This window comes from Nothobranchius furzeri, chromosome 3 (genome assembly GCF_043380555.1).
Source record: "Nothobranchius furzeri strain GRZ-AD chromosome 3, NfurGRZ-RIMD1, whole genome shotgun sequence".
NCBI classification, from domain to species: domain Eukaryota; kingdom Metazoa; phylum Chordata; class Actinopteri; order Cyprinodontiformes; family Nothobranchiidae; genus Nothobranchius; species Nothobranchius furzeri.
In genome coordinates, this window is record NC_091743.1 from 66,510,784 (window position 1) to 66,537,738 (window position 26,955).

Consider the following 26,955-nt stretch of genomic DNA (forward strand, 5'->3'; position numbering starts at 1 on the left):
GCAGATTGAGGCTCAGCAATGCGAGGCTTGTTTTAAAATCTGCTGCTCAAAGCCGTTTTGTAAGCAGAGTTGTACACAGACATGGAAGGATGATGCAATTTTCCCAGAACTCGGGACAGTTTTACTAAACAAACACGAGCCTGTGAGGTCCTAAAAAGTCATAAAAACTTTAATTTAAACATCAGGACTTGAAAGTCCTGATTTTTATGTCTAGATTTTTTTTTCTGGGTCTTAATTTACATGTTAGATTTGTACGTTGAGCAAAACCTTTTTTTTTTTTTAGAAATATTCCGATGAGGTGGCATGCACGTTTCTCCTCGTGATGTTTGGGGATTTCAGGAGTTTCTACGCTAATACTACAAGGCCCATAATGCATCGGGCCTGTCAGAAGGAATTACTTTACATTCAGCTTTCCTGAAAGTGTTTTATTTTTATTTTTTTGTAGAATAAAATGTAGCCTGATTTACACTGTATGCTTCTTTATCATATGAAGGTGTTGAGGTATAGCGGTTTGGCATGAAAGCAGATTTTAAAAGTTGGCTAACAAGTCGACAAAAAAACATCGCAAAGGCGATTTTCGGACTTTAAAACGGGGTCAGCTGTTTGGGAAAGGGCAATGTGAGGTGTGATCATAAGGACATTAGAATAACTATTAATTACTCCATCTTGAAAACAGAACAAAATGCCCACTGTCCTCATCCATTGTTACAACAAATGTAGGATTTAAATAAAATCATAAAAATAACAGGCAGATTTCACTTTAATTTACCTCCGAACAAACACTCAGAGAGCTGGTCACATAGTCTGGAAGGTTTGTTTGCTTGTTTATTTATTTATTTTTGGTAACACTTTACGAAAAGAATCCATTTATTAACATTACTTAGTGCATTATTAAGCATTATTAAGCAAATGATTCCTATATTAATGTTCCCGAGTGACCTTAAAGTTGGGACAAAGGGCCAGGATGGGTATCTGTAATGCATTACTTTATATTAACAGTAATATTGAGCCGTTGTTAATACTTTAATAGTTTATTAATGCTTAATAATGCAAGTGAAAAGGGACTCATATTGTAAAGTGTTACCTGTTTATTTGGTTTATAGTTGTGATTTAAAGAATATAATTTGGTCATTTGTTCAATTTTTGAGTCTTATGTCAATTAATTTTGAAAAATTATTGTCTTAAAATGGCTTAAATTTAAATTCCTGAAACTCGCTGAAAGCCTGAATGAAATCTATGAGAAGATGGACAAATGATGAGGTAAAGCTATTAAACAACATGTAAATCTTACGTACTGCATGTATGAAACTATATAAATGAGCTAAAACCATTTTGGTCTCATAGCCATGCTCCTGAGCCGACCCAGTCTTTAATAAATGAATTTGGTTGTCCACATGCACTGATTAGGATCTCGATGCTAAAATGTGGCGAGGAAGAAAAAACGACCCAGAATCTTCTGAAACCACTACAGCACGTGTTTTGGCTTCGGTATAAGAAAATAGGTCACTTTAAATTGAGATAAGTGTGATGAAGAAGGCTGACTGTTCTCTGACTATCCCGTCATCAGGTGGCAGACCCGTTTCACTTTCAGTTTTATTTCAGCCAGTTATACAAGCACCACTTTTACTGTGTAATATAACTATAATAAGGATAAATTACAGAACACGTCTGTTGCTCTAGATTATTTCATAAATCTATCCATTTCAGCAGAGTGAATTGTACTTGTGCAGCACTATTTCACGTTTCTCATTCATTCACACACACACAGTCGTTACAATAGCAGGGTGTCTACCTCGTAAAGAGCTTTGTCGTCATTAGGAACATCTTTTGGTTCTGTGTCTTGTCTAGGGACATTTTAGCATAGGAAGGGGTCACAGACTGAGCTGTGAGCCTGACAACTGGTGGACAACCTGCTGTAGCTCCTGAGCCACAGCCTCCCTGCTGCAGCTCTGTACTGCACAGATACACAGATGCTTGTCCTAGCACCACCGAATCCCATGTCCCAGCTGAAAAGGAGAGCTTGGCATGGATGTTGTGCTTTTTGGACTCTCTTCCTGCTTGCTGCTAAATGCTCCTCGCCTGCTGCCCCGTTAGGATGGCTGGTTTTCCACTAGCTCGTTATCCACAGTCATCCATCCATCAGCATCTCGGCGGCCCAGGAGCGATAGGGCACGTACGCTGTCTGAAGACAGGGAGAAGAAAGGCTGTGCATACTGAATTTGACTCTGAGTACAGATGAGGCATGGGGGCGAGGTTTCCCGTGCCTCTGTAGTCTGAATGCAAACCACACCCTAGACCTCTGTTTCTTTTGAGATAAGGCCTCAAACTGTGAGAGATTGGATTTGGCGTAAATTCGGCTTTATTTAGGCTTTTCTCATCATAATTCAAGTAAAGAACAAACCAGCCCCAGTAACCCACACACCATATTTACAGGAGAGAAAGGCATCTTCCTCTGGATGATTTCAGCTTGTTTTTCTTATTCCGCTCCTTCCTACAAAGCCTTGCCAGGTTTTGATCAGGAGATAGCAGAGATCTGGTAATCATTTGGAGCAGTCTTAATCCCCACAGCCTAGCCACAGTTGTTACATGGAGCCTAGCACACTACCACCCAGCCACAGATCAGCTGTCAGAGCTGGCCATCTTATCAGACTCTCCTGGTTTTGCTCTTCTTTCAGCCCATCTCGGCGCAGAGATCCAGCCGGGGCGATAACAAGTAGTGAGGCTTTTAACTACCGCCCTTCCGCTAGAGGAGGTTTCGGGAAAGCAGTAAAAATGCCACAAGCGGGGTGAATTGGGGTGGACGCGCCTGAACGCCATGCTTTACAAATCTGCACGCTAACAAATTTTAATCCCTTTCTTTACCCAGAAAAAGAGACCAACCTCAGGTCATTCGTCTTGAGGGATCTTCTGCCGTCATCAGTGGACAGTTATTACCGATACACCGGCTCTCTGACCACTCCGCCCTGCAGCAAAGTCGTTGAGTGGATCATCTTCTCCAGGCCCGTGTATCTGTCCCACTCACAGGTGCGTTAAGCGACCCCCCCCCCCCCCCCCACACACACACACACACACACACCTATGCATTGGTGGATCACCCACAGTTCAGCTCTGCAATTTCCCCCTCATGTGCCTCTCCTTTTCCCATGTCCCCTATCCTTTGCGTAGGAAACCATCACTGCCTTTGTAGTGCATGATTAAACAGGAAGGGGGAGCCAATTACTGGCATGTGTGATGGCAAGCGTCAGGTAGCACCTATATCCTAGTGTCGGTGTGAGACGGTGCCTATAGGTTCTGAAATGTTAAACAGCTGCATGTTGAGGGGGGGTTATCATGCCAGTAAGGATGTTCATCAATGCAATGCTTATTAATCTGAGCAATCTGGAGCAGCAGCTGAACATATGTTTCATGAAAAATGTTGCGTTTTACAGCACTCGCCTGCGTGCTTTACAACGTTTTACCTCCAACTGTTATCGCCGTTTCAGAGATAATATATGCCAAATCATGCCCGTGCTTTTTGCTGATCTCCCCCACCCCCCACCCCCATCTACAGTGCTTTGCTGCATCTTTTAAACATACAATTCTCTGGCTAGCCAGCTGCATATTCTCCTGCACGGCGGGAATCTGCAGGGCTCAGTGGAATTTCTGTGAACTTGCATGAGGACAAATCTTTTGTTCAAAAATGACTTCTGCCGCAAGATTATTGACCACCTCGACAATGTTTGTGACGCTCACAGATAGTCTTTTATGAACCTGTAATTCATTTCTCCAAGCACCCATAGGACACATTGATTCCACAGTATCTGTAATGTGTAGTCATTACAGCACACGGCAGGAGATCATTCTTGGCAATCAATGGCCACAAATTTGCCCCATTGAGAAGTTACAGCCCAGCAGGTAACCGGGGCGATGATTGAAGCCTGGGCCTGCTGTTGCCTGTGGTGTAAATGTTTCTTGCAAATACTGTTCTCCACTTGTGAGCAGTCAGCTACTGGCAAGTCACTACAAATGCAGTGCTGCATGATATATTTAACAGTCACACATTTACTCACACACACAGACGTAGTAACAGTAGCACTTAAATGTACCCTGATAGCTGTTCTGTGTTTCTTCCCATCCAGCTGGATGCTTTTTACTCCATCTTTACAACGGAGCAGCAGGACCATGTCAAATCCGTTGAGTACCTGAGGAACAACTTCAGGCCCCTGCAGAACCTGAACAATAGGGAGATTTTCAAGTCGGCAGTAAAAGATGCATGGCAGAAAGATTTGACCGAGATATTAGGAAACCCTCACAGCACCGAGGCCTCGAGAGGTACGTTTTTATTGTATTTGTGTTTGGTGTCTTATTTTCTGTCATCCGGAGAGCAGAGCTACTGTAACGATACAGGTCTGGTTTAGGGAATCGCCCTCTGAAAGAAAAATACTATCTTATGCCTGTCAAACAGCGTTGGACCTCATTCTTTTTTACAGTGGAGTCATGTACAGACCTGCAAACATTGCTTTTGGGTGAAGATCGCCATTTTTGAAACCACTGTTGCCTCGAAGCACGAAGGTTGCAGGTTCGAAACTCGCCTGCGGCCTTTCTGCGTGGAGTTGCGTGTTCTTCCCATGCATGTGTGGGTTTCCTCCGGGTACTCCGGTTTCCCCTACAGATCACAACATGCCCTATAGGTTATAAATTGTAAGTCACTTTGGATAAAAGCGTCTGCTAAATGAATAAACATAAACATAAACAAATATGGCGTTCGTGTTAATCGTATACATCCAAAGAGCTTTCGTTTGGTGTGTGTGTGTGTGTGTGTGTGTGTGTGCGTGCGTGCGTGCGTGCGTGCGTGCGTCCGTGCGTGCGTGCGTGCGTGCGCGGGCGGGCGTGGGCGGGCGTGGGTGGGTGTGTGTTCCCCTCATTTCTCTACAATCCATTTTGTTCATAAAATATCATTGTTGTCATTTGACCAATCAAAGTGAAAGTGAGCACTGTCCTTTTCTGTGTTTTCATAATGCTAATTTACATATAAAAAATCAAATACATTTTTTTTAGGGTGGGGAGTATAGTTACCTTTTCCACCATACCCGTCAGGTTTAAGGTTCATACTTTCTGAGTTTGCAGGTATGTAAATAAGTAATTTATAAATTTGACAAGTTACTTATGTCATCATTAAAAGTTAATTGTGAGTTTTCTTGTAATCATGACGATTGCCTTTAAACTCATTATGATGTAATCATCTTGTTACAGTTACCTTGTTTTAGTCCATACCGTAAATCCTCTAATACAGGCCCGGGCCTGTATTTGACTCAAGCTCATCAAGCTCCAGGCCTTTATTGGAAGGGGGGCAGAATTAGAGGCAGGCCTCAATTTCTATTTGAGCAAAATGAACTAATGGTTCGCTGGAGTTTTTGACAATTAAAATTGCGCTCACATTTTCAAAGTTAAACACATTTCTTTTAACAACGGTAGTTTCTGCTTCCGCGCCCCCCCCCCCCCCCCCCCCCCCCGCGCGAGGAGCAGCCGCAAACTCACTGATGCGCCTGCAGCCTCTCGGAGTTCCTGCTGCTCTAAACATTAAAATAATTCTTTCATTTTCTGTTCCTCACTTCTGATTACCTTCAATGGTGTCTGTCTGTGGCAACCACCAGGTACAAAAACTAACTTGTTTTTATTTGACTATTTTTCTGTCCTGCCTGTTTATTATCTTCCTGCATCTCCTCTCAATCCTAAAGAAAAACTGCTACCTGGGTTCAAATATATTCACCTTATGAGTTACCTTTGAACTGCAGTTCTAAAAGATCTACCGACCGCAAAAACAGCGGAGTGCTCGCTGCTTGCCGGCCGCATCAGTGATCGGTGCGTCACCGGAGGACAAGGTGATGCGCCCCGCTCCACAGCGAAACGCATCAGGCACGAATAAAAGACAGAAAACATTAAAGGAAATGAGCCGACATGAACGATCGCGTGTTAAATTAGTTTTTGAGGTGGCGACACCTGATTTGATAATGTTTCTGTGGCCGTGCTCAGGACGCAGATCTACCGACCGCAAAAACAGCGGAGTGCTCCCTGCTTGCCGGCCGCATCAGTGATCGGTGCGTCACCAGATGACAAGGTGATGCACCCCGCTCCACAGCAGCGAAACACATCAGGCGCAAATAAAAGACAGAAAACATTAAAGGAAATGAACCGACATGAACGATCGCGTGTCAGTACCGACGCTCTGGCAGAGCGCGTTGTCCTCCCCAAGCGCAGGAGCTTGTCACCTGCTGATAGCAGGCTGCTGTCTTTTCCGAGGGCTGCATCTTGCCGGTCATTATCACGTGACAGCGACTAGTCGTCGACAGGCATAAAAAGTCCCTATAGTGAAGTCGACTAGTTCATACAACCCCTACTGCTCCCCAGTGTTCTGCAGTGCACATTCTCTTTGAACTTGATATCAAATTTTCGCCTCTTCTTCGTCTCCGCACGGTTAAAGTTACCCTCGCGGTCTATCACTCGCAAATCAAAAGTGAGACGATGACACAACCGCCCCCGTACTTGCTTGTTACCAGATTCCACCCGGCCACAATAAGAGACCGGCCATTATTCACCTCCGCCGATGCGGACACCGGCCAAAATATGAGACCCGGCCGTTAATTGAATACAGGCCTGTATTAGAGGATTTACGGTATCTAATTTTATCACCAAGTGTTATTCATCTGATCTCATTATTTTCTTTATCTTGAGGTAATGAGTCATTTAAAACATCATTTATTTATCTTGTTGCAGCAGCTTTTTTATCTCATCTTCTGAATAACAAACTGTTTATTTTATCTCATCGTGAGGAGTTATTTACCTTATCTTGGGAGAATGAGTGCTTTTCATCATTATAGTGACTTATTCATCTCTTTGTCACGTATTAATGACTTTTATTTATTGAGCTCATTATTATGGTATTTGTCCTGTAGGTTTGAGATGATGGAGCTTGTTCAAAATGTCACGTCAACATATTTGTCAAACGTGACTTGGAATGGCTCGTTTTGGTATTAGAAATATGTTGGAACAACAGCTGAACAACAACGTATTTCATCATAAATCAGGACAGTTATGTTGAAATGTTGCAGAACAACCTTCATTTATCTACACATTACTGTTATAAATCATCTCATGACAGTGATAATAAGTGAAACTGAATGGGGCACCAGAGCCATTTCTTTTTGCACCATAACCATCCCATTATCTGGAGAAAACAAAGCTTTGTTTTTCAAGATAACAAGATAAAATGAACATGGTTCTTTTAAGATAATGGAATTCTTAACCCGTGATTTCGAGGAAAATTACATCAAACTTATTAATTGCACGTCATTCTGGGCTTCCGTACACAGCCACTTTAAAATATTTCATACAAAATAAAGACTAAAGCCCCCTTTTTTTGTTTTTCCTGGTTTCATAAGCTAATATTAGCATCTTCAGCTGTTTTTGAGAGCAAATCCTTTCGTTATAGACTCTAGTTGGTCAGTAAACATAATCTGATTGAACATGAGGACCGTACAGGTCATTATTGATTATTTTTTGGCGGGGTTTAACCTGGTGATTGATCACGTCTTGTGATTAAAACTCGTAATTTTCAGGGGAAATTTGGGCTAAAACTCGATGTGTCGTTCTCACGTTTCCAACTCATTCTTCAAACAACATAATGATACCAAGAACAGACCTCATACGGGGGCTGATCAGAGTACTTTTTGTTTGTCTTTCCCTTTTATGTGTGCCTCTTGCTGCGCTGGCTTTAGCAGAAAGTGCAGGAGCTAAGGAGACTAATGAGAAAGGCTGCTGCTCCTTAAATTGGTGTTGTTGGTGTCTGGTGGGGAGAATTGATTGGGAATGCTTGTGATGAAGTTGGAGCACTCTTAAAACGGCCGATCAGCAATCATCATTAATACATGGCGCAGCTAACACAGACCCATACAAATGAAGTTGTGACATTGCGTTTTTGTGGCATTTCGTCGCCAGGCCGGATTAATCTGTTTCACGGTCTACTTTATTCAGATAGCACCTTCACATGGCTGAAGAGTCAAACACAACTACACCATCATAAAAGAAAATGCCACACATAAAATGTATGGAACAAGGCAGACGACTATCAAACCCAATTCAGACTTTTAACGGCTGAGCCAAGTGTCCACAGTTAGAACAAGTTGAGACCAAGAAAACCAAACAGAAGACGCCAACCTATCACAGCCTGTTGAGGCTGAAGGCTGAAGGCCAGGGAATAATGTGTGTATGTTCTTTTCTTTTTGTTAGCTTGCCAAGCCATCCCATATATGTACATATTTAGTCCATATATAGCCTAGGGGTTGTATCGACTAGTCGACTTCACTGCTCTGTACTGACTTTTTATGCCTTTCATAGACTAGTCGCTTTCACGTGATAATGACCAGCAAAATGGAGTCCTCGGAAAAGACAGTAGGTGACGAGCCCCTGCTCGTCGTATCTAACGCCCGCGGTAAAACGGACATTTGACCAAATTGTGACCTTTAACCTCTTGCAATTTAACCTTCCCCTCACCCCCATCCTAACCTAAACCAGCTTGCGCATGCACAGCTTTGTTTCGCATTTCATCATTCCTCTCAAACACGCTTAATGGAAAATTTAGACTGGCATACTGGGTAAATGTTAGGGTGGGGGTGAGGGGAAGGTTAAATAGCAAGCGGGTAAAGGTTACAATTCGGTGAAATCTCCGTTTTACCGTGGACGTCAAAAAGCGATGCGCTGTGCTAGAGCATTACCTCCCGACGTGCTTTGGAAAAAAAGCGCTTGGTCACCCATTGTCAGTTTTAGCCGCTTTAGGTGTATGACGTCATTAAGGACTAGTCAAAGTCGACTAGATTTTCATTAGTTGACTGTCGACTTTAAAAAAAGGTAAGTCATGCAGCCCCTAATATAGTCTGACCCATAAAGAAAGTGACGTCTACATTTGTCTTTCACACTGTCTCATTTGGACAGTGCTACAACCAATCAGAGCAACAAACAACATGACGTGTTCATAGTGATGGGAAGTAGTGAACGGGGCAGTCCACCATACACCATCGAAGAAGTACCTCTATCTGCTCACGTCTCAAAGAAAATCCCAGATCTGAATCGTCCAGAGTTTAAGCCAAAGCTGTCTTCTTCCATCTGTCTCAGGCAACAAAAATGTCCCTCTAGAAACATAGAGCCCTGTGATTGGCCAGGCTTAAACTGAGCAGTGCCAATGGTAGACCAGCTGAGGCTACAATGGAGCATGGCTAGACCAACCTGCAGAGCTAATTTTTTTTACTGCTACTGTTGGTCTAGATTTCTAGGCCACCTTTTGTTTCGTTTCTTTTTGGTTTGAATGTAAGAATCAGTTATTTATTAATTTAAGAAGTGGAACTAAAACATGTCAGGTTCTGTTCTGTTCAAACCCAGTAAATAATGACTTGGTTGTAAATGGTTCAAGAGCCATGACTAATATTTGACTGAGTGTTTATTCACTGTAGATTTTATATCCAAGGACCAAATTTGGCTGTAAGTGACGCAGAGCAAACTATTCAGATGGAAAATAAAGATTGTAGATTAGTTTGTGTGGTGCAGATTTATTATTTGGTCAATAATAATTTCAAGATCCATAAGGCTCTATTTATTTGATCATTTGTGTGCTGCATACCGGGCCTCGGCGAGTGTAAAATCCAGCTCAATCAGAGCTGCCGCCTCACAAGCACACGCGATTTAGTGTGCTCCGTTTAGAAGCCAGTTCATTCTGTCAAAGCTGATATTACAGGTTTTTTCTCCCCATCCATCAGCTGATTGTGTTTGAAATGTCAAAAATACTGAAAAATGCCAAACACCGTTTTCCAGGGTTCAGAGTTTTGCGTTTCGATTACTTAAGTTGTTTTAGTATCAACACAAAAACGATGCGTACAAAGACGTAAAACAGAGAGAAGCTGCAAATCTTCAGCGTGATGCTTTTAGATCCAAAGATATGTTTGACATTTTGTTTTTTAAAAAGAGAAGAAGAAAAAAAAACAGAAAAGTCACTCAAACAGGAAGCTAAGGCTGCAGGAGTGTGTGTCTGTAGCAAGAGTTACACATCATCATAAAATAAACGTCGTAGATGCTGCATCGATGCTTGTCTCGCAGACAAGTTCAAGAACATGCTAGTATGTGTTTAATTCAGATACGTTTCCTTCTTTTCTTTTGTTTTTCAGTGAAATCCTTGTTTCCTACATCATCCCAACGTGCTTTAAAAGCAAACCGTACAGCTTTTAGAAGCGAGACGCAGTGAAACGGCTTTGTTGACAACAGTCATTTCATCCTCTTCATTGTAGAAGCTGCCAAGAGGAAGATTCATGCTCTGCTCCGACTGGTATTGCAGGATAAGATAGAGAAGCTCCAGCAGGGTTATTTTGGGAGGTTAGAGTATGGATTGTATAAAATCACAGATGAAAAAGTCTCAACCTATTTGCATTTTTGATGCAAACATTTTGCTCGTTATTTTCACTAATTTCTGCCTTTTTTCCAACCAATTTAAAAACCCAAAAAATTAACTACTATTAGAGATCTGGATCTCCATAGTTTTTAGTTAAAATGACAAACCAGGATTGTATTACGATGTTATCTGGAGGGTTACTAATATGCTTGTGTTAATTGCGAATAGGGAGGTGATTGTCAGGACAGTAACGATGCAGGCTGTAAAACCACGGTGACGTCTTCAGCTGCTATTAAATTATTGTTCTTGAGCTACTGAACCTGACAACGAACAGCAGACAGGTTATGATGCATTTCGCACCTGTCACACCCAATCAACACCCTGAGATTTTCTTCCTGTTGTGTTTCTTTTTTTTTCTGCGCACCCTGTGATCCTTTGACTGATTCCCTTCCTCCCTGTCTGTCTTTCCATCTCTCACATGTCATGCTGCATAATTTGCGTCATGGCCTCACTGTGCAAATGGGGAAAATTGTGGTGACAATTTCAATTTGGAAGAAACTCTAAGAGCACATAGTCAATTGACACTAGTTTCTGATTACTGCTGCCCTGATGTGCTGAGAGGCCTGTCCAGATTGTCCCTTACTCATACTGATGGATCTTTGTGCACACGTCCATGCTGCAGCCTGCACTGCCACCTACAGGCTCCCTCATAGATGTATTTTTTTTTTTTATAAATCTTTTCCCTCCTGTCCTCTTCATGCATTCTGCTTGTTTTACTTGGAGCGACTTGCAAATTGGGGATGGGTGGGAAGTTTCTGCATTATCAGCACCGTAATGCTGGCTGTTTGATATTCTGCCTGGGCTCTCCTACATCGAGCCTGTATAGAAAAAAAAGCAGAAATGTGAAGAATGATAATACGCACCTGCACCTGAGGTTGTGTCTGACCCTAGTAAAGCTTTCAGGAGTGTTTTTATTATTAAGTTACTGAATTATTTTGCACCTTCAGAGGTTTCTCTGTTGGAAATGGCCCTAAATCAAGTTTCAGGAGTCTGTGATGGGGTTGTTAAAAGTCAGCAGGCGCTGATAAATACGGTTAGGCAGCTCTCCATCACCCAGTCAGTGAGAGGTTGATGCTTTGTTTTTTACCTTTTTATATTAGGTCAGATTGTTTCATTTATTTTCGTGTTTCTTCCCTCTCACACGCCTGTTTTATCCTGGATCAGTGTGCAGCAGCGCCCCGGTGAGCATGAAGATCCAGCCGCTGAACCAGACGGCATTGATCGTGAGCTGGGAACGCCCTCTGACCATCTACCACCCCCCCATCACCAGTTACATGGTCTCTTACAGCTGGGTGAAGCGGGACGTCGCGGATGAGAAGACCTTCTCTAAGACCGGAGACCAGAGCATGGTGAGACGTTGACACTGACAAACCGCTCATCACGCCCCGAGCTTCGGCTCCTAATTTGATTGAATTTAAGGTTGCGACAGCTTAAGCAGCTCTGACTGGAGCGCGGGGCCTCAGATGTATCTGTCAGGATGAAACGCTGGCTGGATCAGTGACGGTGTGTAAAAGGGGAGACAGGTTGTGATGAACTCTGCATGTGGCTTTTGGTTGATATGAGGACCCAGACGCTCCGCTGTCACTCACCTGTCTAACAATAGAAACACAGGCCCGTTGCAGACGTTGACGCGTCACAACTGATATATGTATAATGAGCTGACAAAAGCCCCCGTGGCCTTTGCTCACATGTAACTTTTTTTTGCCCCCCCCCCCCCCATCACCCATTGCTGTTTGTTTTGATTTTGCATTCATTTAAATGTGAATCAGTCTCTGCAGTGGGCTTTCTGTGCAGCAAGGTCAAAAAGTTAATTCAAGCCAAAGCAGTGTAAACAAAAGTGGATTTGGCGCTTTTGTTTTACCGATGAGAATTTAAAGATGAAACAAAACAAACCCTGAGCTGGTTTCAGGCGGCAGAGACGGCTCTTTGAACGCCGACTTCCTTTAATATCAAATGCAGAGCAAATGTAGTCCCTAAGATCTCTGATCCACTGATCATTTACCTCAGCTCTACCACCTTAAACACCTCCTCAGTTCTTACTGTAACATTCACCGTGTCTACAGAAATAAATCTCCTTTCTGCAGGAGGCTGCACCTACCGGGATGCTCTCTTTCACACTATATAGTCTTCTCCATGGGCACACGTCTTTCCATTTCTGGGAATCCAACGCCCAGCTGTGCAGTTCTTCAAGGCCTGCCGACCCCCAGCTGTCTTGATAGTATGCATGACTGCCTCTTTAGATATAAACAGCACCAGGTCAAAGCATGCATCCCAGTCCTGGGATCAGCTCCCCGGTGACACCACCACCTTCAGCTCGGTCAATCACACGGTGGCTACAGCCGTGGGGTGGAGGCTGGTGGTGCAGCTTGCATCGTTGCTGCTTTAGTGACTCCTTTGCAGTTTGTTACACTGGAGCTTGTTTACAAGAGCGTTGTTGTCCTTTATCCAGCTTTTACATGTTTGATGCCTCCATCATTGGAGGCATTGAATGAATCATGGCAAATGCTGCACTCAGCAACTACTCCGCAAATGGAGATCATTTGAATATTCATCATTTTTGGGAGAAAAGTGGAGGAGGAAATGCAGTTTTAAGGATTTTTAACCAGTTAATTGAACCTATTTAGATCGGGGAGAAGAAGAATTTCCTCACAACTGCTTCCACGGAGCTCATCTTTATGCTGCACGTCTTTAAAAAATGCCTGGAGGGTATCTTTAACTTAGAATCTAGTGGCTGAAGCTTAGAAGTGATGGACTTGTAAGTTAAAATGAATATGCAAAAAGGCTTCTTGCTGTCAAGGACAGCCTTACAAATTAAGTTAATGCTATGCTCAGCTAAAGATGGATTAATATTTATTTCCTCTTCTCTAGGATTCTGCACCCTCAGAAGTCTGCCTTAATCAGGGCTGCTTCTCCAACCTGCCACAATGCTTCTGTTTGATTTTAAACATATAAAACATTTCATCTGAAACCTCCTCTAGCTGGTTATTTGCTACTCCAGGCAATTTGCAGCAACATTTCGGTGACCTTTTAGTTCTCTATCAACCATACCGCGCCCTGAGGTTGTCTGGCTCAACTGTCACATCTCTCCAGTCGAGTCTTCATTCTCTATTTTCTCTGGGCTTGTCATGAGACGCAGGAAGGCAGAGTCTTCTCTATTAGGGCTGCTATACCGTGGAGAAACCTGTGTGGGTGGAAGATGTGAAAGAAAGTCATTTTTTAAAACCCATATTTGAGGATTGTTTGTTTCTTTTTTTTTACTTTTTGAGGCTGCGTTCGCTCTTGAACGCTTTTCAAACCAACAGTTTTCCAATTTTTTCCAACTTGTTATGATATATCTTTGTTTCATTATGAACTCTGTGTTTATATTGTTGTCATTCCAGCTCAGACGGGTGATTGAGAGAATGATTACTGTATTCATGTGCTAGCTGTAGCTGTATAATTATACTTCTGTCATTACTGTCCACTTCTCTCTCAGCTGTCAGTCTCTTATTTTGCCCACTTTCATTTTCCATTTCAATTTTCCATTTCTGTCTGTGGAAACTTTATCTGAATTATTACAAAGAAAAAAAAGGCAATCACCAGTCCAATTCTGTGGACATTTTTAATAGAACTACAGCCATCTGTGAACACTATCAAATTAAGCAGAAAGAACCAGTGAAGCTTAATATAATCTAGTTCCATTTTAGCCACCAGCATCCACTCTTTTAAATGTAATTTTATAGTATTTTTCTGTGTGTGTGTTTGTGTTGCAGAAAGCCATCATTAGTAACGTGTCTCCTGACCTCCTCTACCTCTTCAGAGTGCAGGCTGTGTGTCAGCATGACCTGCGCAGCGACTTCAGCCAGACGCTGCTGTTCAGAGGTACTCGGCCAAAGGCCACAGAGTCATTGTGCAGCATTTGTCGTTTTGGAAAGTCGGAGCACAGAGAATTTATATTTTCCTCTTTTCTCCTTGCAGCAAATACAACAAGGATATTTGAAGGGTCTCGGATTGTGAAGACGGGGATGGTTAGTTGGCCAGAAGATGGCGGTGCAAATGTCGTTTGTGTGTTTGAAGAGTCATCTTGTGTTCTGTTGTGTAACAGCTTGTTTTCTCGCCTGCCTTCAGCCAACTATCTCTCCAGCTTCTTCTGCGGACATGGCTCCCATCAGCTCCGGTTCCTCCACTTGGACGTCGTCAGGAATCCACTTCTCGCTCGTCTCCATGGCGACCGGGATGGGCCCGTCCTCCAGTGGCAGCCAGGCCACGGTGGCATCGGTGGTGACGAGCACTTTGCTGGCAGGCCTGGGCGTGGGTGGAGGGGTGATCTCCTCTTTGCCCAGTTCCGCCTGGCCCACTCAGGCTCCCCGTGCCAATCAGAACCCGACGCCTCCATCCACCGCGCCCGCAAAGCCCAGCACGGAGCAGACGGCGGCTCAGGGAACTGAAACGGACAAGCAGTCTGAGGACAAAGAGGATGCGAGTCAGGGTGACGAGGATGAGAATGAGGACAAGGGAGAGGGCGAGGAGAAGGAAGAGAAGGAAAACAAGAAAAAGGGCAAGAACTCACCTGACGATAGGGAGAAACAAGCAAACAGCACTGAGTCCAAGGAGCCTTTAATCCCTACCCCCGCATCCACAGCCAAAGAGAAAGGAGAGAGCAAACCGACAGTGAAAGGCAGCGCCGTCCCTGCAAGCACCGATGACGAGCATTTGATCAACAAGCAGAAGAGTCCCACACAGGTCAACGCCGTCTCCACTCAGGAGCCCCGTAACGACAGCGCTGTGATGCAGATTCCCCAGAACTCCACGCCATCTCCCAAGAATAATGATGGAAACAATCTCTGGCCTTTCTCTGTCCATACTGGTGAGCAGATCTCCTTTCAAACACAGATTAAACCCCCTTTCAAAACAGAAAAGTCTCCCTTTGAACTCTTAGTGAGCCACGGTTTCTCGTAGCACCGCTTTACCGCATGTTTCTGTTTCTTCAAAGCTGAATTCTGCAAGCACAACTAGCATTTCTGAAGCCTAATTTAGAAGAACAAATAACTTGATACAAGACAGTAAATACACTAGTTACCATCTCACTCAAAGACAAAGCTCCAGGCTTTTGTGTCACTACAACAGAGGCCTGGAGGAAGAAGACGACACTCTGCCAGAGGGGTTCTGCCTCAAGGAACTCCTTTAAGCAGATTTCAAAAGAGTTAGCTTCAAGGGAGAGCTTTGTGGAGGTTTTTATTTATTTTTTTTTTTTCTGCCATCACAGTGTCAGAAACGGTAAGTTCTATGAACATAGATTCTCAGACAGTGAATTATACGCCCAGAATTTTGCAAAGATGAGATTTGCACAAGAATTGGAAACAATTTGCTGTGTCGTTTTGAATCTGAGGGGAAGTGCAGCTGCTGAAGGTTAGGGCTGGAATAATGTTACTCTGCCGTTATAACTAGTCTTTATTCATTTGCTCAGACGATGGCACCGTTTATGAATGTGTCTATCAGCCGTATGAACGTCTTTTATTCCAGAAACTTTCAGCTCTGTTCTCTGAAAGCCTTGAACTGACTCTAGGACCTCACATCAAACTCAACTTTTAATACATGAATTATGGTTTTTCTTTCTTTGAAACATGATATATCACAATTTTTACTAATATTAGCCAACAAATACAAAACAGATTATGGGATTAATTTGAGCATTTTACAAGTCTGGATGAATATATGCAAGAATAAAACAGGGAAAGATCTCATTTTCTGGTTTTTATTTATTTATTTATTTATTTACTAAAAGAAGTTTAGAAAAAAATATTGAAATCGGTGCGTTTCATTGTACTCATCTGCTTGATGGAGTTAAAGCTGCAGCATACGTCGGTTTCTCTCTTCTCATGTTGATGCAGAGCGTGAGCAGTAATGATGGTAATGGGACGTGGCTGTTCTGAGGCTTTCAGTGAAGGTGTTATGGGAGTTTGTGGTCCCTATCTGGTTCCTGTACAACAGCAGCTAGAGAGATCAGAGGTCTTGGTTCTTGACCAGAGAAGGCCACGATGCTACGGCTTATCTAAGAGTGAGTTTCTGCCTGGAGTAGAGGAGCTCAAGTGTCTTCACATCCTTTTAATTTTTTCACTGGTGATGGAGAAACATCCTGACGGATCGGGGCTTTGTCTGCAGTAATGGGAACATTGGTCTGGTCTGTCATGGTGAAGAAGGCGCCGAGCTAAAAGACAAAGTGCTAAAGTCCATTCTTCACCTCTGATCATGAGATTTGGATCGTTTCTGAAAGAATGAGATCCTGAACAGCAGTGGGTGGAATGGTCTTCTTGGTGAGGTGGCCAGGCTCTTTCTTAGAGATAAGATAAGGGACTCTATCATCTGAGGTGAGCTCAGAGTAGAGCTGCTTCTCAGCTAAAAGAGCCTGTTGAGGTGGTTCAAGCATCTGATCAGGATGTTTACTGGTTGTCTTCTTCTGGAGGGTTTTCAGAGGGATGGATGTATGAATTCATGGATGAAGGCATGGATTAATAGATGTCTGCACAAATTGTAGATGTATGTATGGGTTAGTAGATAAATGCAAAGTTTGATGGATAGATGGCAATACATGGATACATGGATTAAGACGGGTGTCAAATATGCGGCCCGCGGGCCGGATGCGGCCCGCAAGCGGGTTCAATCTGGCCCACGAGATGGTTGTGTAAACTTTATTTTCATACTTTACAATGTAGAGTGAAAATAAACTTATCTTTGTGAGCAAGTTTTCTCTGTAATGAGTATAAATAAAACAAAGCTGCGCTCAAGGCTCACACAAGAACTTGAATCACATCCTGAAGTTGGCCGCCACTCAGGATGTGACTTCTGATATTGATGTGCTGGTGAAAGCTAAACGATGTAAAGTAAAATGAGTCAAATATACTTTAAGTGCTGCATAAAACTGATCTTGCCATGTGATCTGTAAACTGAATCACTAAGGAATGGTTTTTTTTTTTTTTTTTTTTTTTTTTTCAAATTTTCAAGTACACTTCAGGTGTTGTACTTGTACTATTTTGGATACACTGTTCTCAGGCTCCAGCCTCGTTTTATATTGATTGTATTAAAACAAAGAAAACAATCTGAAGTTGTTTTTTTTTTTATTTACCGGCCCGGCCCACTTGGGACTAGATTTCCCTCAATGTGGCCCCTGAGCTAAAATGAGTTTGACACCCCTGGATTAAGAGATAGATAGACCCATGGATGTGTAGGGATGGGTGGATGGATTAATAGATGTCTGCCCAAATTACAGATGTGTATACGGATTAATAGACAAATTCACAGTTTAATGGATGGATGAAAATCTTTATGTTTTTACAAATGTATTTCCCTAAAAATTACTCTTTCCTGTTCTCAAATCAAACAGTTGCTCTTCTGTTTCTTTGCTCTTTAATTATAATTTTTTTAATTCTGCCAGTCGGGAGTGTGGATATAGGATCCATAATCACTGTAACCACTCGTTCTAAATATAAAAAAACAGCTCTGCATGCTAATACGTTGACACACATCAGCTGTGTGTTTGTGTGTGACTCCGTAGACCGAACCATCTTGTCCAGCACGGCGCGGACCCCTCACCCAGGAATGGGCCGGATGGTGTGGATCGTTCCCCTAGTGGTGGTGTCTGCTCTCACCCTGCTGTGCCTCATCATGCTGCTGATCGTGATGGTCTACTGGAGGTGAGCTCAATACATCTTCTCTAACCACATTACAGCAGCATCATCATGCTGCTGGAATGTTTTTTAGAAGAGGAGGAGGTCATTGATCAAGTGCTTTTACACAATTGTCTTCATGAGGGGAGTATTACTCGATCTCACCTCCTCCCACACAGACTCGCCGGTTCGTTTCACACTTTCTGGGTTCCTCATCCAGCCCAACGTGGTCTGGGAGTGTTTTTTTTTAAAGCCATCAATCTAAATGTAGTAAAGATCCTCCCTCGCTCTTTCTTTGCATATTAGCTCCATCACCCAACTGGGGGAAAGGGAAGAGTCCTGAAGGCCCTGCACTTCCAGCACAGGTCCCAGCTGTGTCTTCTTCTGCTGGGCTAATTTCCAGCCACGCCATTGGAGCCTCAGTAATTACACAGGCCAGGCCACAAGCACATGTCGGATGGTGCTTAATGAGAAACAAACAGCACTACGGACCACTTCCTCAGTCGGTGCCAGACTTATTTACTGCAGCTGTTCGTGTAGGATTATGTTTGTTTTTACTCAGCTTTTATTTTATTTATTTGTTTTTTCTTCTTGGATTGTGCTGCTCGGCGAGATCATTGCTGCAAATGTTGATATCACCTTACTGTGGCAGATAATAAAGTTGCGATATAAATAAAAGCCATGCTATCAGCTCCGTGGAGGTGTAAAAAACAGACAGCTGGAAAGAAGGTGACTGTGGCAGATTTGGTGGTTGGAGGAATTACTGGGAGTTGTGGTGTTGGAGTAGAAACATGGGGGTAGCTTTGAGATTACAGCAGCTGTTGTTGTGACAGCTCAGAAGGTTCAGAGACGATGGCTGCTTTCCCCAGGGGAAAAGGCCACGACAAGAGATAAAATTCACACTCTCTTAACTCTTCTTCTGCGTAGTCTCTTGGTGATGAACACGCTGTTAAAGCCAGCACCTCTGGACGCAGACTTATCACTCGTTGTTGACTCAAACGTGTTTATTTACTGTTTTAGCCACATTTAAAAGTCTTGTGATGATTCATTTATCTTCTTTGGCCAGTCTCTAAGTTCTGACTCCATCCACTGTGGATTTAATTGCCAGGGTTAGGGTGCGCATCTGGAATCCTCCGAGGCTCTAGGTGTTTCTGTAGAAAACTCAGACATATGTCGAAACCAGAACAAATCCCAAGTCTTGTTAACACCTCGCTGCTGCTGATACCTGCGTTTCCTGGAAGGCCTCGGTTTAACCCCGGCTTCGGCTTCCTCCAAAACCAGCTCTTCCTCCGGAGCTGTCGGGAGCAAGTTGCCACGGCGATGCTGACGGTGCTGCTTAGGTAGCCGGACCACATCTGCACTCCAAGGGAGCCGTTAGATTAGGAAGGAGTGACGCAAACCAGGGGGAGATCTCTCCTCCTCCCACATTGTTTTTTTTCCTCCTGTCTCCTCTTTCTGTCTCCTATGCCGTGCCACCTTTTTATTTTTGTTTCATCTCCCTTTAAGAATGACGAGCATCTGCTCCCTCCTCTGCAGCAAGTACAGGTAGGACTGACTTTGGGTTGTGCCAGCAGTATTTATCCCATCGATGCCAGAAGAGATGGTGGCTATGCAAGGTGTCTAGGACTTGAATCTTCTCCCCTTTGTGTTTTCAGTCCGGTTTGAATTGTAAATGTTTTTTTTTTTTTGGTCTCCCACAGTGGAGGAGTTCATCTTGAATATGGAATACATTAACCTCAAAAGCTGGTCTTTCCCAGAGCTGAACCCCCCGACTAAATAATGTAGATGATCTCTAATGATTAGGAATTTAGTTTTTCTCTCTGCAAACTTTTAACTCGAGTCTGTGTTGAATTTAGGATAATTTTTGTAATAATTGCTGCAGTTTTCAGGGCGATTAACATTTGGGGGAACTTTAGTGTGAGGAGGGTGTGTGTTTAGTTTTTGTTTTGTAGAGCTGGGAAGCTAAAACTCAGCACTGTGCTTGTGTGAGTCTGTGTGTGCGTAGTTTACCTTTTCCCAGAAGCCTGCTCTGGCTGCGTTTCCAGGAGCCGCGCGCGCCGTGTGCCATCAACCATGTCCCATCTACTCTGGGGTTTTCATTAGCACTTCTCAGCTGTTGTCATTTCCTTCAGCATTTCTATGCTAATGTTGACAGGCTACATCTGAGGACAAGTCCCTAACACACTTTACTGCACCGTTTCTGATGATGGCGTGTGCTGCAGTCACCTCTCCCTGTGTCCCTGTAGGAGGTTTTTCCAGACGGCTCATTTCTATGTGGAGGAGAGCAGCTCTCCACGGGTGGTGGCCAATGAGAACATCCCAATCATCCCCATACCAGGTCAGACACACGTCATTTCCTACATATGTTTAAAATAGAGTGTAAAGTTCTCCGGTTAACATATGTGACGTGAACTGTAAGATGATTGTATCCCATAATGTGTCTGAATGCTACATATTTTAAATAAAAATGGATGAAGGAAGATTTTACCGCTGTGGGAAATGTATTTTATGAATAGTCAAATAGAAGAAAAAGATCAAAGGCTGTTTAGCTGCTTGTTTTAAATCCAACGTTTACATTCTCTTATTGAAGCTAAAAACGGGAGTGTGAAGGGAAACGTACAGACGTGAGCTGAGATCCGTGTCAGCTGATGAAAGCACACCTCTACTCCGTCTCATTAGCTGTTTTCAGATGGGTTCTTGTATTACCTCGACACCTTTGTGTTTACATTTCTGTTCATTTACATGTGAAGTGACTCTTTGAACAGCTTTATACGAGTTGAGTGACTGGCTTTTCTTTGCACTTAATATCCCAGCCAGCAGAGCGGTGGCAGCTCGTCGATATCCGACTTTACTCTCAGTCTCTTAAAGCTCAGGGACGTTTTAGAGCAGCCCGGGCTTTACCCATCTTTTCTATTCGTCCTTCTGACGTTTTTCCTCCTCCTCTTGACTTTCCTTCTGTTGTTTCCTTCCCAGCCCTTCTTTTTTTCTTTGCCCTTTCATTCACTTGTCTTTCTGTTCTTCTTCATCTGTCTTTCTCCTTTTCTTCATTTGCATGAAATTTTATTTTTTGTTCTTTTGTACTCCCTCCTTTCCATCTTTCATTCATTCATTTCCTTCCTTCCTTCCTTCCTTCCTTCCTTCCTTCCTTCATGCTATTCTTCCTTACTTTCTTTTCTTCAAGTTCTTTCATTTTCTTTTTTCTCTTTACTGCCCTGTTCTGTCCTTATTTCCTTCATTCATTTAATTCCTTCCCTCCTTCCTTCCTTCCTTCCTTCCTTCCTTCCATTTTGCTTACCTTCAATCATTTCCTTCTTTCCTTTACTTCACTTTACTTGTATAATTGATTTGATTCCCCCTGTTTCTTCCTTCCATTCCCTTAAATCTTCCCTTCTTTCTTTCTTCTTCAGTCATTGTTTTTGTTACTCTGTTTTCCCTCATCCTCTCTGTTCTTATTTTATTTCCTTCTCTTGTTTTCATCTGTTCATCCTTATCTACCCCATCCTCTCTTAGTCTTTTCTCTTTTTCTTTCATTCCTTCATTTGCTTCTTTTGTTTTTTATCTCCTCTTCCCTTTTCCTCCTTTTACTCAGTTGCCACGTCCCATCCTCCCTTCCTCGCCTCCCCTGAGTGACACGTGCTGTAGATGGATGAATATTTATGATAAAGTCATCTGAGCGGTTTTACATCATTATAAAAGGAGAATGGTTCTAATCAGCCGTGGTCTGTTAGAGTTTCTGTCCGCTGAAGGCACCTTGATAGATGACCAGATTAATAAATAAGAGCTCACCTTTATGCTGGAACCACTGAAGCAAGTGAAACCCCACCCACCCACCCCATGGCCTCAGCTGCTGAGGTGTGTTGGTTAAGACACTGGCCTGCATCAGCGGCCATGACAGCTGAGTCCCCTGCATCGGCGTGTCCCGTGCCAACCAGCCTTATCAAACATCCTTCATGTGTGATCTGGGGCTGATCTGGCTCAGATGAAACAGATGCTCCCTCCCATAAAAAGTCCCAGCGCTCAGATATTTGTGTTTCTGAGGTTAGTTTGCCAAATCAAATGATTCCTCGTTAAAAATACTGTGTCTGCTGAGATTGGTCCTGAATGATCAACAATATTTGTCTCCAAGTCAGGATTATGTATCCCACGTTGGCCAGATGAACTTTACTTCAACTGCCGTGTGTTTCTCCTGCAGATGACATGGACGCCATCCCCGTCAAGCACTTTGTCAAACACATCATGGAGCTCTACAAAAACAACATGCAAGGCTTTGCTGAAGAGTTCGAGGTGCGTTTTTAACGCTGCACTGATGCTGATTCGATTTGTAGCGCTGCTAACCTTTACTTTACCCAAACGAGGCATGAAGCAACCAAACCATGCATTAAGATACATTCATCCTCTCTCCCGATAGGCTGCAGAGCACAGGAGTGTTTTAGTCGATTGCGTCCAAACAGTAGTTAGAATTGATATAATGAGTTTGTGTGTGGAGTCACTAATTCTGGCCAGATGGTTGAGAGAGAGATCACAGAGATGAAGGTTAATTAGTCGGCCCTTTCTGCTGGTCGACTGGATGGGAACACGTTCCTGTGTCTGTGTAACTAGGTTAAGAACGGAGGCGGAAGCTTCACCCCTAGAGTGTTTCCTCTAATTGGGGTTATTTGATGTGAGGCTGGTGTGCATGATTTTTCTAATGCACCAGGATGAAGCCGTGTTGGAAGTGACTGCCTTTTGTGGACGGCTGAATGCACTAAAGTGTAGCGGAGAGGAAAAGAAGACGACTGTTCTACTGTAGGCTTTAGTTCAAGCCCCAGTGGTGGTTAGCATCTGCTCTGCTGAAGCGTCCTTGACTGAGACTCTGAATCCCTGCTGGAAGTTCACTTCATCTTCAGCTCGGAGCTCCTGGAAAAAAAAAAGTTTCCCCTAAAAAATGAAAGTCAGAATGGAAGTGTGTCATGGAAATCAAGCGACTAATTCTATTAGCTCATCTGTTCTTGTTTAATAAAATCCATTTCTGTCTATTTTTCTGTCTCTGCAGGACGTCCAGCGCTCCACCGTCGACTTAAAAATCACAGCAGAGCATTCCAATCATCCTGACAACAAGCACAAAAACAGATACATCAACATCGTGGCCTGTGAGTCAGCCGTAAAATCTGATTAGGATGTCTACCGCTGTGGGATTCAATAACATTTTGATATCAGGTTTTCATCCTTTTCATAATTCCCTATAAATACATCAATCCCGTTTCTCCCTAGATGACCACAGCAGGGTGAAATTACGAGCTCTGCCGGGGAAAGATGCCAAACATTCGGATTACATCAATGCCAACTACGTGGATGTAAGTTCTCCCATTTCACTCGTGGCTTGTTGTTTTTAATTTGTGTTTGTTAATGCAGGTCACAGATTGGTGATGGCAGCAGGCGTGAGCTGTGAACGAATTATTCAAGGTGCTGCCGTGCTCCGCCGTTCCATTTAGAGTACCACGCAAGGCGTCAGGCAGCACAAAATCAAGTGGCGGGAATAAAAATAAAAGGATAACAGCACTTGACACGAACAGAGGGAGAAGTGGGTTTTATCACCTCCTGGAGTTGCAGTTGCTGAGAAAATAAAAAGCTTCCTGTTTCAGGGCTACAACCATCCCAGAGCTTACATCGCCGCCCAGGGTCCCCTCAAGTCCACGTTCGAGGACTTCTGGAGGATGGTGTGGGAGCAGAATACTGGAATCATCGTCATGATTACCAACCTGGTGGAGAAAGGAAGGGTAGGTCCCCCCCCCCCCCACACACACACACAGCTGTTCATGTCACAACAAAAGACCTGATGAATCCCTTGCTGCTGCTGGTGTGTGTTTCAGAGGAAATGCGACCAGTACTGGCCGATGGAGAACAGCGAGCAGTATGGAAACATCGTGGTGACGCTGAAAAGCACCAAAGTGCACGCCTGCTACACGCTGCGCCATTTTCTTATACGGAACACGAAAGTTAAAAAGGTAACAGGATAAAACGTCTCAGGCAAAAAGAGTTGGTCAGTAAATACATTTAGGGCTGAAAAGATTCAGTAAAGATTCAATAAATTCCTTGAACCATTTTTACTGATTCGAAGCTTCTGCTGCTGCGGCTCTGCTCCGTAACGCTGCAGCTCCAGACATCCACAAATAATCAGGATGGGGGAGATTTGTCTTCCATAGAGTTTAGCCACTCGCAACAAATCGTGCTTTTCTGAACCACACTAGATAGTTGGTGCGCTACCCGCTAGCATTAGCATTCTGCACTTAGTTTCTCTCTTGATCCCAAACTTTGGACCGTTTTTGTCTTTTACAATGATGTCTTTGCTGGTTTCTCTTTTTTTCGCCACAATACCTGAATTATCACGCTGTGCACCGTTGAAATGTGTTCAGACTGAAGTGTGATGAGGGTTCAAATCCCGGCCGGGTCATACCAAAGACCTTAAAAATGGGGGATTGTATGTATTAATGCATACAATCAAGTCTTTTCTAATTCTGTTATTTTATTCCAGATTTTTAGCAGCAGACCACAGTCTCGTCTCACTTGAAACATCATCAAGTAGACTATTAATATTAAAAAAAATAAATGTTCGATAGCTGCAGCCCTAGATACATTTGATCTTATAAATAGGTTTTGTGAATTTAACTTGCTCTTTATTTTATTTATTCATTTTTTAAATTCTTAAACATAAATCTTAATTTTTTTTATATTTCTTTCCTCGAATAGCCAATTGTTGTTTTCTATATTATTTACATATGGAGTCATTTAAAATTTAAATCCATTTCTAAATGCCACTTTGTTTGTTTGCATGTTTCCCTTCTGCTCATTTCCCTAAGCTTGTGACTCTTACATTATCACACGCTTTTCTGCTTCTTAGCATTGGGTTGCTCAACAACAGAGAGTGGAGATAAATACGGAAGAGAGGATTTGTCCTATTATTTTTACTAGGAGATGTTTTTTAATGTATAAGTTAATGCATTTTTTAAAGCGTTTCCATGTTACGACCTGCTAAGAAGGTCATGTGAGTGGCTTGCTTTGTCATTCTGCATAAAGTTTTGAGCTGCAGCAGTTCGACTGTCAGTGTTTGTGTCTGATAGATGATCTCGTCTGAGTTGTAATTTTTTTAAACCATCATATGATGCGTACATTTTTTGTGACGTTTCAGGGTCAGAAAGGGAACCCGAAGGTGAGGCTAAATGAGCGCATTGTGATCCAGTATCACTACACTCAGTGGCCTGACATGGGAGTACCCGAGTACACACTTCCTGTCCTCACCTTCATCAGCCGCTCCTCCGCGGCTCGGACCGTGAACACGGGCCCGGTTCTGGTCCACTGCAGGTGAGCCGTCACCGCCGAGCTCCGGGGCTGAACGAGGGCTCCTGATGAGACTCGTTTCTGCTGATACGGCCCTCTGAGGAGTTGCTCACAGTAGCTTGTGCTGTGCTCTTCAGTGCAGGGGTTGGACGCACGGGAACGTACATAGTCATCGACAGCATGCTGCAACAGATCAAGGACAAAAGCACAGTCAGCGTCCTGGATTTTCTCAAACACATACGCACACAACGCAACTACCTTGTCCAGACGGAGGTAAGACGCCGAAACTCGTCATTAACTCCAGCGGAAACGGGATTGCTCGTCTAAAGGTCAACTGTGATTTAGGCTGGAACGGCAGTTATGAAATTTATTCAGTTTGATACTCTGAGCCCAGGTAAAGGTTACCCTGGCTGCAATTTGAGCGCAGCTCCAGAGTTTAAACTGTTCCACACAGCTCATAATACAGATGAGTGCTACGGCAGGGCTGGTGCACACCGCTGTTCACGGGCATCCAGACGCGCTCCTCACTTCTCCTACTGCTGGATTTAGAAAGAAACAAATGGCAGGGTGCTTTTGGCCTCATGCTGTTAACTTAATGGGACAGTTAATTTTAAACACACATGCTGCATGGCTCGTGTAAGTCTCACGAAATTAAAATGATGCCACTTTGTTCCAGTGAAACACACGGTACGACATTCCTGATCTCGTGGCAGGGTCATCGTCAGCTCTTATCCTCCATCTTATCAACGAGAGATCTCACGTTCCCTGCTATGATCGTTGGAAGCGACGGTTTAAACGTCCTCTCTCTCTTACCATTGCTCCTGCTCTGCACCCACGTCTCCTCTCCTCTGTAATTCATCTGAGATTTGGGGTCGCAGTTTGAGTGTCATTTGAGCTTCTGAGGTGTCAGGAAGCTGCATCTTGTAAGCAAGTGTCTCGTTGCTATAGTTACGCATCACAAGAAGTGGTCAGAGAGTAGAGAAGTAATGGATAAAATCCTACGAGCAGCACAGGAACAAAAAAACTAAAATATCCTCACATGACAAAAAGCTGCCAACTTTTTTTTTTTTTACCATTTTTAGAATAGAGTGTGATTATGGATGGATGGATCGGGTAGACGCAGCGGGAAGAGCAGAATAAAGTTGGATCGTGTTAGGTGGGAGGAGAGGAGAGGAGATGACATCACTGTTTTTGCTAGGGTGGGACCAATCTAGTTTATAAAGATGACTTCCGTGAAATGCTTCCCCACACAACACCTGCGTCTTAGACAATCGATTCAATGTATAAGATTTGGTGGTCTAGTGGCGCTGGTTCGATTCCCGTTGAGCGGTAATTCATTTTCTTCTTTTTTAGGTACACTTGCCAGTGTTATGTTTTAAACCCTTCATTAGTAAACTGTTTAAAGTAGCAGAACTAATCAATATATATATATATATTTTTTTTGCTCTTTTTTTTTTGCTTTCTTTTACTTGCTTCTATTTTTTCATAATTTGGTTTTATTGATAATTTTCTGCTAAATATTTTGCG

General features: G+C 43.3%; 1 protein-coding gene across 2 annotated transcripts in view; it reads left to right on the forward strand.

Moving 5' to 3' along the window:
- The window catches only part of ca16b (carbonic anhydrase XVI b), a 168,350-nt gene that overhangs the window by 134,297 nt on the left and 7,098 nt on the right, over positions 1–26,955 (forward strand). For both annotated transcript variants that reach the window (XM_015958884.3, XM_054730683.2), the window contains 15 exons: positions 2,867–3,024; positions 4,119–4,311; positions 11,636–11,820; positions 14,224–14,332; positions 14,429–14,478; positions 14,579–15,317; positions 18,003–18,141; positions 20,361–20,452; positions 22,307–22,398; positions 23,147–23,243; positions 23,365–23,447; positions 23,736–23,870; positions 23,964–24,098; positions 25,280–25,452; positions 25,566–25,701. In XM_015958884.3, the coding sequence (XP_015814370.3) occupies positions 2,867–3,024; positions 4,119–4,311; positions 11,636–11,820; positions 14,224–14,332; positions 14,429–14,478; positions 14,579–15,317; positions 18,003–18,141; positions 20,361–20,452; positions 22,307–22,398; positions 23,147–23,243; positions 23,365–23,447; positions 23,736–23,870; positions 23,964–24,098; positions 25,280–25,452; positions 25,566–25,701 (2,516 nt within the window). The remainder of the gene's footprint in view (positions 1–2,866; positions 3,025–4,118; positions 4,312–11,635; positions 11,821–14,223; positions 14,333–14,428; positions 14,479–14,578; positions 15,318–18,002; positions 18,142–20,360; positions 20,453–22,306; positions 22,399–23,146; positions 23,244–23,364; positions 23,448–23,735; positions 23,871–23,963; positions 24,099–25,279; positions 25,453–25,565; positions 25,702–26,955) is intronic.